The sequence below is a fragment of the Convolutriloba macropyga genome, chromosome 12 (assembly GCF_964194025.1).
Source record: "Convolutriloba macropyga chromosome 12, txConMacr16.3, whole genome shotgun sequence".
NCBI lineage: Eukaryota > Metazoa > Xenacoelomorpha > Acoela > Convolutidae > Convolutriloba > Convolutriloba macropyga.
The window spans coordinates 41,883,705-41,894,756 of NC_134479.1; the positions used below are offsets into that span (position 1 = coordinate 41,883,705).

At 39.1% G+C, this 11,052-nt stretch overlaps 1 protein-coding gene across 1 annotated transcript; it reads left to right on the forward strand.

Moving 5' to 3' along the window:
• The first annotated feature begins 60 nt into the window (after positions 1-60).
• LOC142350500 (uncharacterized) lies at positions 61-1,419 on the forward strand. Its single transcript, XM_075402351.1, has one exon. It carries the CDS (start codon positions 61-63, stop codon positions 1,417-1,419), a length of 1,359 nt encoding a protein of 452 aa, XP_075258466.1.
• Positions 1,420-11,052: the final 9,633 nt, after the last annotated feature.

Below are 11,052 nucleotides of genomic sequence, written 5' to 3' on the forward strand. Positions count from 1 at the left end.
TCATCATCATCATCATCAACGTCAGCCTCAGACATTCTCGCAAAATCTTAAATTCGTCCAATGAGTGGAATCAACAACAGCAACAACAACAACAACAACAGTCTATTCAAGAGCTGCGCAGGCGACATTGCAAATCCGGTAACACACACTGCACTTGATTTTTTTGAAAAACCAAGTGTACTCGTCAATTATGAGAGCGCATTTGACCAGGAGGTGTTCCCTCAGGTGGGAGCTAGTGGACCTACTTTGGATTTTGTAGTGAGCGGTGACAACCGAAATTGTATAGACCTAAATTACATCCATTTATCTCTGGTGGCTGCTATCTACGATGAAGAGGGTCGTAACAAAATCAAAGCAAGCGATGGAGTTGGAGTTATCTTTGTTAACAACGCAATGCACAGCCTCTTTTCACAAGTTGAACTTTACTTGAACGGCTCCCTGATATCTGACAGCAACAACACATTTCATCATCGGGCCTTGATAGAAACGGAGCTCACAACAAATCAAGACAGCAAATCAACGTGGGCTGCCTGCCAGGGTTACGCGTATAACCCGGATCCCGACGATAAGCGAAGAACAACTGAGTGGTACGCAAACAGACTTAAGCAAACTCTCGCAGCAGACTATCGGATGCATTTTTATGGTACTCTCTACGTTGATTTTTTCACTTGCGAAAGGCTTCTTTTGCCCGAAGTCAATATGCGGATCAAACTCTGTCGTTCCAGTAGCGAATTCAGTCTCATGGGCCTGGGAGATGACGCCAAAAAAAAATTCACCGCAGTTGTCGAAAAGGCGTCCATTTTTGTGCGCAAAGTCACTCTAACCGAGTCTGTAAAACTTTCAATAGAAAGGGCATTATTGAAGGCACCTGCTCGATATCCTTACATAGAGAGCCTTTGCAAAAGCTTCATCATACAATCAGGACAGAATAGTTTTGTTAAAGAATCTATTTTTGGCACCGAACCTATTCGAAGGCTAACTGTTTGCATGATAGCCAACTCAAAATTCAGAGGCTCCCTACCAACAGATCCCTTTCATTACATCAAATTTGGATTAACGCGCCTAGAAATCAGTCGCGGTAACGGGCTCCCAATTGCCGGCACACCTGTTGACACTCGAAACAATACACGACTATATCATAACACGCTAACAGCTCTGGGCTTCAAAAACGGAGGGAACGGGATTGAACTTGATGATTTTGATGACCATTTTATGCTAACATTTGATTTGACATCCTCACAAGAGGCATCGAAGAGCCTGACACTTTTTCCCGAACTTACAGGTGCACCAATAACGTTGAAACTTTCATTCAATCCAGCACTTCCCGAAGCAGTTGAACTTTATCTAATTGGTGAAAAATTTAGCCAAGTTTTTGTTAACAGTTCCCGTGACGTCTGCAAGAATCAATTATTTTTTTAATGGATAATTACTCAATTGCTAATGTTGTTAGTAAAATTAAAGAGCTAAAGTTTGTTTTTCGAGGAGTCTGGTCTTCTGATAATTTTCCGATTGCGCCCCGAAACCGATCCTCTTTTCAAGTAATAAACACATCCAGAGCAAACACACTTGGAACACACTGGATTTTACTTATTGCAATGCCATCTAAGCTGGCGTTATCTAACATGTCTGGCAGAGGCAAAATCGGAAAAACACAGTCAAAGAGAAGAAAAATACAGATGCTCAATATTATAATTTGGAACAGTTTGAATATACCTTTATGCTTTTTTGATTACTTACATTCTCGAATACAAAGGTTGTACAGTGATACTAATGTGTTCATTTTGCACGAAATGACCTCGCAACCCTCTGTTCAATCTCCATCTTCTAATTTATGTGGTCTGTACTGTATATATGTAGCAACGCTTTTTTTCCGAAATTTTGGTCAATGTCCAATGAAGAGAAGTGAAACGCACAGAGATATTGAAAGCTTTACTTCTGGTTTTCGTGCAAAATGTTTTGATATTCTTAAACAAGTCAGTGAGATTAGTTTAATTCAATTTTTCAACTGCAAGTCTAATAGTAACTACAAATTGCGTGTTGAATGATTTGTACGATGTTTCATTTATTGTAGTGATAAAATGTATTGGAAAATTCTATATCTTTCATTGGTTACAGGGTACCAAATCCTGTCCATCTATAGGATACAATTGAATAGTTTTAAGACTGTTTTTTTTTTCAAAATAAAAGTTTAAGGAAATATGAAGGCAAGTCTGAGTTTGACGAAAGCCACAAGTAATCAGAAACAAGGATAAAATTGGATAAACTGGCTATTCATCGTCGGTTGTGCCTGATTCCATAATTTCATCATCATCATCATCATCATCATCATCATCATCATCATTCTGATCATCATCATCATCATTCTGATCATCATCATCAATTTCCATCGCCTCGTCGTCAATGAAGGGATTCTTTTGGTTAAGTTTTTTTCTCTTCGGATAAATTAAACGGCTGCCCAGCTCATTAAGATGAACGATATCACTACTTCTGCTGTTCTCCTGATCACTCCACTGGCGCTGATTGTAGCCGGGATCCGGTGGTTCTAAAATCAGAACAAAGATCCAGGCTAAACAGGGAATGTGAACACCCGTGTTGCAAAACTTGATGGCTTTTAATTAGCACACTTACCGTAAACATTTTGTCGAAGGTGTTGTAGATGTGAAGAACTCAATAAAGAGCGGCCATGCACGGAGATCTCTGATAGGTTGTCCGAGGAATCGTAGCTCTCTTTACCAGCGCTTCCATTATCAGCATCGGAACTTGATGATGACGTGTCGTCTCCATCGTTCGCAAAGACTTCATTATCCTTGTCGCCCCGGTTCTGCTCGAGCCAGAAATGTCCGTGAGGCAGGGTTGTAATTCCATCGCTCAAGATGAAACGTTTATCATCAAATCAATTAAGGGCTACTTTGTTTGTCATAGAGATCTGAATCTGGTGGTTTTCTGCGTGTATCCGCATCATAGGTGCCCGTTGACTTGTCTTCTCAAAAAGACAACTGCGGTATTTATCGTGATGGAGACTTTTTTGACACTTCGTTGAACGCCTTTCGCACTCTGCTTCACTCCATCCACATATTTAATGCTGTACATCTTTGATCTCAGCAAAACGCATTCTTCCAAAACTTGCCCCTTCAATTCGTCTGTCATTGTAAGTGGAACTTTTTTGTTCGATGAATCGTACAAGACATGGTCCGATGGATAATCCGAAAGATCAAGTAGATGCTTAAATTCCGCCATATCTTTGTAGAGATCATTTGTTTCTATTCGATAAAGTAAAGAGTCGGTGTCCTTGTAAACAACTAGTATTCGATTACCGTATCTCGGTCTCATTTGATCGTAGTGGAAACCATAAAGTGCCAATTTGGATAGATCTAAAATTGCTGCACCGACAGGAGTTGGTTTGTCCCATGTTATTACTGGCTGTGACATGAAAACTGAGCACAAGTCTTCACTAATAATTTGGAACGACTTGAAATTCGGTTTTGATGTCAACTGCTCGGCTTTCCTCTCTGTTGCAACAAAGTTAATTTGCCTACGGTTGCGTTTGTTCTCCATTGTCTTTCCAAAACACGCGTTGGACATTAGCTCGTAAAAGTTTTTCTCAAATGTTGTCTTAGCTTGCTTCCTCATAACTGTGTTCTTTTCAATGTAGGAACGAAGCCATTCAGATTGTTTGAAGCGAAGAGCTCGATGAATTTTCTTTATGATGAGACCGTGTCGCACGTAGAACTTCAGATTGTTGATATGACAAACATAGTGGCTCTTATCAAAGAGCGTTTCAACCAACTTCGCAACCTGCTCAGATCGAGACCTGTTCAGATTTAGTTGTGAGCTGTAAGATGACAACCAATCGGTTTGAATACTAAGTTTTTCAGGTGCTAGAGGGAGGTCCTGATGTGGGATATGCATGGATGCTGGATATTCTAAGTCCACTCCAACAAAGTAAGCATAGTCGTCATCTTCCCGGTATTCTAACAGATCACTCTCAGAAATGGAATCAACCCAAGTATATTCACATAGAGGCAGGGATTTCATCATTATTCCAGCATAGAGAGACGTAACGTCGAAGAAAGCTCCAAAGACCGTTGTCTCATCTTCATTAAAAGTTTTCAAGTATTTGTTGTTTGCTTTAAAATACCGCAAAGAGCCGACACCGTTCAAACCGCCTCTTATTGCTTTTTCACAAAACAAAAGTTTGTCAATGTCATCGAGTAGCTCAATTTTTACTTTTGTTGTGATGAGCATTGCGTCCCAACTGAGATTGGGCGCACTATAGAAATGAGCAGGATCTAGTTGGTACACTTTCATGCAAACATCTCTGAAATTTTCAAAAACGTCAGCGAGAACAAAAACATCAATTTTGAGGTAGGCATCGTGATAGTTTCCAAAGTTTTTGCAGTCCAATAAATCGTAAACCTGCACCGCTTCGTTATATTGCTGCTCTGAAATATCAATTTTCCCGGTAAGGGTGTTTTTCCACTCACTACCAAATGCAGGAAATGGGGCGTTGAATTTTTCTTGGATGTCAAGAAAGCTATATGGGAAGTACGCTTTTTTTGAAATTTTTCTAAAATCCTTGTCATTGAGATGCTGAAACCCAGAGCGTAGTATTTGAAGATCTTGCTCTTCAAGAGTTTTACTGAGCGCGTCAAGGCTGGAGGCCATAAAATTCATGCTGTCGAGAAAACGTAGTTCATGTTTAATCGTTTTCTCTTTACCACATTTGTCAAAATACGTCCGAATTGGAACCTTGATGGAAAAGGAAATAAACGTTTCTTCGGTGCGAGCTATCGCCGAAAGTTCTTCTTTGTCTTCGAGTTTCAGATGTTTTATTATGTGATGTGAGTCGTAACGGGAAAGGCTGTGGAAAAAAAAGGGAAGAAAAGAACCTGCTGTAACTTTCAAGTTACATTTCGAATGCGCTACACCAATAACTTTTCCCGTTAAATGACAATGATGCACAACTTTGATCTCAACGTCATCATCTAGAGAGAATTCGCTTTCACATATGCAACACGGCTCTACCCAGTTGTCAATCATTAACTGTCTCGCAACTTCAGTCATTTGTAATTTTCGGTGTCCTTGTCGCTCAACCGCTGTCCACCTCAACCAATGCCTCATTGTGTCCAAAAACTTTTTAATGCAATTTTCTCCTCTGTAAAACATTTCGTGTGCAACTTTACCATCTCTTACGTCGACGAGAACGGCTCCAAAACTGCAAGGATGTTGTTGTTCAATTACATGCGTAGCGGCAGCGCCACTATTGGGATCACCGTGCTGGTAATTAGAAACTACATCTTCGCAGTCATCTGTTCTAACATTGAACGCCTCGAGATCAGCGTAAATAACAAAAGGGCATTTGGTTGTTTTGTGCCAGCTTGTAAACTCAGTGATGGCGCCTTTAGGTGGCATCTCAGTCATTAAGGGTTGCTGGTTTAGGCAAAGCTGTCGGTGCTGTTGCATTTTTGTTCGCGCAACACTCTGAAGTCACCGCTCACAAAATTTTCTGAGATTATTTCTCGAATTAGCTGTTCTGTCAGAACGCAGAAGTGTCTTCAAAAGCCTATCTAGATTTTTTATTAAACAAAAGTGAGATTTTTTGTCATTCAAAAGCAAAAGATTGATTGGTTTTCCTCCCCCTTTAATCTTTGTGAGATATGCTGGGTAAATGGTACGGGGTTCTTCAAAAGCGTAAACGTTAATTTTCACGTTATTATCTTTTTCAAAACGCAGTATTTGGCTGAGGGGCATTGGCAGACGCTCTTTGTTGAACCTCAACTTTTTCAAATGACGAGTGTATTTTTTCGGACGTTCCTGATTGTTACTTACTGGAAACAGGGCTGCCAAGACGCAGTAGATGAAACACAGACCATCTGCAAAATTTTGGAAATTAAGAACCGTCCTTCGGAGAGGTTGAAGCAACCTTGGCGTGGGAATAAAGCTACCTGGGCGCAGTGGTCGATAATTGCATAGCTTTATGTCAATAAGTTGAAGTCTCCTAATGACCCATCCGCTCCCAGCTGTGCAAAAGATATTGATTTGCGTCAAAACCTGATCAACATGCTGATAGTATTGATCAGAGTCCAAATGAGATGAGACATTCTCCATGTTACTATTAAAAAAAACAGGAAGTTTTGTCACCTTTAAGCGGCTTTTCGAATTCGATTTGAAGACAGAGTGAGAATTTCATTCAGTCAGAGGTCATCTTTGACTTCAAAATTTCGCAAAATGCGCTTTCATTTGTCACCAAAAACTCGAAAGGATCATAATTATCTTCGTCGTTGATAGCAAATCGAAACGTGCGGAAAAATCCTCTAACCGACCTCTTTTCGGTGTGCAAATGACTTATTCCCAATGTCCTTGACTCGCTCGCTGTTTGTTGTCTGACATTATTATTAACATGCGAATGTTCCGTCAATGCGTTTTGTGTTCCGAAAAAGGTCTGACAGCTCGAGAATTTCAGGTATCGTTCAAATTTATGCTGTGTTTTTAGGTGCCGCACTAAGTTACGAGCTAAGGAAAATACGCTCGTACAATGCCCGCAACAAAAATGAGTTATTGGTTCGTTGGGATGCTGTTGACGTTTATGAATAGTGAGCTTATACCGACTGGTAAATGATTTGTTACAACTTGTGCATTTGTTTGTCATATTGTGACTGAAGGTGGCCTGAAACAACCACACATTTTTGAATTGAAGATATAAACATTTCGCACTTTCGATGGAGTGTTTTTGGACTATACAACAAACATGTAAAATACTGCCACCACTAGAATTTAGTCTATCATGGCTCAACGTCCGGTGTGGACCTGAATTCTGAGCTAAGAGCAGTCACTGTCATTTCTCACAAGTAAATGACAACAGCCAGAGGACTTCTAAATTCATTGGATGGACTCGTGCCGAGACACCAGGACACATTCATCTCGAAAATCAAAAAACGGCTACAGAATACATCTCGCTTAGCCTGGCTGCTCCCTAAGCAAAATGTTGTTCGAGCCTGATTAACGAAATGGATGTCTCCCTGCCACTACTTTGAAATTGATGCTCAAAATGCTTGTCACAGGGAATTTGGCCCTAACTGAAGTTGAACATCAATCCTATCTGAAAGCGGCGGTCTTTGAAACGTTTTTGTCTTTTTTCACCTTTACATCTTCTCTGTTTTTCGTATTGACCGTTCTTTATTTCATACGTACCGTATCAAAACCTTTCAAGGCGAGAAATTGTATCACTTAACTTTTCTTTGATAGATTCTTCTAGTCTTTTCTTTGATATATATTCGTTCAAAATGGCTGTACTTGGGCTTTCTTGCTACAATCTGTTATTTCAGATAAAGTTACTGGGTTGTCCGAGCGTGAATAAAGCCCTGTTTTATAGATAGTGTCATTAGATGAAACAAATGTGGAGAAATTTATTCACCTCAGTAATTTTCCCTGAATGTTGATATCGTTTTCCCAAAGTTTCTAGCTTTTATTAGTTGAAAATCTTAGTTTTCCAGGCGTGAACGACGTTATAAATTAGTAGATAATGTCATCTGCGTTTACAAAGCGAACTGATAAGCAGTTTAAATTGTGCTCGGACCAGGCAAATCAAAATCTGCTTCAAAACTAAATTAAACCTTAATTTGGACTTCGCTAATCTATAATTGCTACAATGAGCGAGAACAGTGAAAATCCTGAGGATCGATTACTCTACTCTTTCGAAAGTATATTTCTCTCTCGCGCAGTGTTTGTGAAACGAGAGTCAGTGGATGGCTCTTACTTGATAGAAGTTCACAAGGGATCGGGAAAGGACAAGAAACTTCATCAGGGCCTGGTGTTGCAAAGCCCAACATACGAGAGGCTGATGGACACGTTCTCTCTATACCGTCAGCTCATTCATGTGATTGCCCACGGAGAGCTGGATTATTCATCTCTGCATGTGGTGAAGTTTGCGGCCTGCGCAAGGATGAATGAAGATGCAAACGAATGTACAATTATTCAGGACGTACAAGTTGAGAATAAAGCTTCTTTTTATTAAAACTCTGCGCAAAAAATCTCCAAACTGTGCTTTCAAATTGTTTGTCCTGCCTCCCTGCATAGCTGATACATAGTGGATATCATTTACAAGCCTCAACAAAAATGAATCAAGTTTTGTTTTGTTTTGTTTCAGTGAACTCAAAGGAATATGCTCGCTTAAACTTTGTGGTCTTCAACCCCGAAGAAAACAGGAGGAGCACATATTTTCAGTTCAAAATGTTTACAGAAGTCAACGGGAGATTCTGGGATATGAGACAGGCGACGCTGACCACTAGGGAGTTCTTTGGCCTCATTCTCTATCACTGGGATCAAAAGAGGTCGAATTTCATCAGAAGTTTACCTGAATCAAGCTCAAGTGGAAATGGTGAGCAGGAATACAAGATCCCCAAGAAAAGGCGCATAACAGAGCGCGAAGAGAGCCCAGAAAATTAATATCTCCAAGGCCATGTAACACAAAGACAATTGACAGAACAGTTTTGTTCATTTTACCGTTAAACAATGTTGTTGCTGCTTAATATTTGCGTATTATTCTGCAATTCATTACTTTAATGCGTCAATAAAGTCTTTGAATCGTTTCTTTATAGCTCTTTGATTTAAGCTATAATGCAGCAAAAGCCCTTTCTGATTTGAGAAATAGCAAATTTGCGATCAGATTGAAAGAAACAAAATCTGAAACATATTTCACTTTGTTGCGTCTATTCTATATTAAAGTACAATTTATAGCAAAGCAAAAAAAGGCGTGGCCATCTGTACTACACAGGGGGACGTTCCAGAGACTCGAGACGGTTCTTGTCTCCAGGCGGGCAACCCCGGCAGCCCGCTGTTTCTAACCCGAGGCGGAACGTTAGAACTTAACTTTGGTGTAGTAGCAGCATGGGAAGCGCACCCCAACCGGTTAATGGGGCCGGCGGAACCCTGACACCGCCGTGACTTAGCGAACTAAGTCCTACTTGCCACTCTGAACACGTATAAAGCAAGAAAGGGTGTTGAGAAAGCGTAAAAATTTGATTATATCGGGTATTAAAAATGTTTATTAGAATCAGAGTTTTGACACAAAATTAATTTAAGTTGACTGTTTTTCTCGGTGTTCCGCTTACAGCCCAATAGCGTGGGTAATACTGCACTTGAATTGCTCAATTGGGCTTAGAAAAGACTAAATTATAAAGCTCATAAGTCGCAAAACTCAATAGATTATCTTGCGTTGAAGAAAATACTATATTGATGTTTGTGTTAGAAATTCAAAGCGGGGCTAATTATCCGCTATCGAATAGCTAGCTAGTTAGCTAGGTTCTTATTAGTAGCGAGCAAACTTTGTATTGTAGAATTCGGGCATTGTAGAAGACAATTAAATTCCAAATCGCTCATTTTCGAAGAAGGGGCCACTTTCTCAGCCCCCCAAAAGAGAAGAAACTCTAGAGTTGAAGGTGCTTCCAGACAGCCCGGAAGCTCCTCAAACCTAAGAGGACCAAGATACAAATGTCCCCGCAGAAGGACAGCAGAGACATTTGTTGAAAATTTCAAATTTCGGTCAAAAATTTATCAAAAAACCATCGATTTTATGAATCTAGGTGATATGCCATTTTTTCTCAAAAATTTGTGATAGAATTGATTTCGAGCCTTTTAATTTGCTATTTAGTGCTACCAATTGCAATAGAATGCTTTTGGTTTAATTTGAAACGATTTTGATAGTTTTCGCCGATTTGCATAATTTATGCGTATTATACGCGTACCATACATGTATTATATATGTATATTTGAAATGAGTCAAAAAGTGGGCGACAGACCCCCTCATTTCTTACTACTCATGTACCTCTTACACGGTGTACTGCACACATTTTTATCCACACTGCTAAGCAGAGCTCAACCGGAACAAACTTTCGAATTGCTGGCAAGTTTTTAGAAAGTTATCATTATTTTGCAAAACTTTGTAAATTTGGCTGTGTGAAGAGATAGTTTGCAAATATTTTCAAACTAGACTTTATCGAGCAAAAATTTGCAAATGGTTACAAATTTGGCATTAGCTTTAGACTATAGGAATGTATTCATTGGACTTATCAATGATATACATGTACTGTATATTAGTGATTTCTTTAGTTTACTAAATCAAATTACAAAAGTATTATGTGTGAAAATGTCGAACATGGTAGACAAGTTGTAATCATTCTAATTGTGCAACAACCGTTCGTGGATAATAAAGATTTGAACTTCCAGGACTTAAAAATGTGAAGCATTCAGCACAATTGCCCAGACCAGCAAAGTTTTAATGATATCAAACTCTCTACTTTGAATAAGCTGTTCAGAGAAATGAAAAAAAGTACCGAATTATTTTCTACTTAATGTCCACAAATTATAAAGGTAATGTGGTGTAGAACGCAATAATGGTCTGGTCGATGACATTGCAATCATATGAATTTGAACTCACTTCATATTGTTCTACCGAATGTTGCTGAGTTTATCTTTTTAATTCATTAAACTAAAACCAAAAATAATTAAATCAAAACAAAGCAAAATTTGTCGAGATTTTTTAAATTAAATTTTTTTAAATAAATTATATAAAAACTAACAATAGACATAATCAGCCAAAATCATAACTTTTATGCATTTTGTATAACTGTTTGATTGAAGTGTGCTACCCGTACCTAACGCTCAGAGAACATCAGTTCTGATTCAGAATAATTTCAGTGAAACTTTGATTTTCAGCACTGATTCAGAACAATTTAAGAATAGTTTTTGTATTGAGTCAAATAGATGTTTCAATGAGATTGTTTTTTTCAGTCTATCACATCATGCTAATGCAAACAGAAGCCAATTGAGTATTAATGTTGTAATTTCGAACACAGTTGCCATTTCTGAATGTATTTGAGACGCATGGACCATTGATAGCTGCCCCTGTTATCTTGTTGTTAGTTGATACAAGGGAAGGGTATCCACTTTCCCACCGGATTACTCCCTGCAAATGAAATTGACAGACAATATTTTTATTCCCAATTAAAAGAAAAACCCTCCGCTAAAAGGGTAGTCGGTCAACTCGGTGGTTGC

Bases quoted from the DNA above. Each gene is read 5' to 3' on its own strand.
- LOC142350500 (XM_075402351.1), top strand. From the start codon at position 61: ATGAGTGGAATCAACAACAGCAACAACAACAACAACAACAGTCTATTC.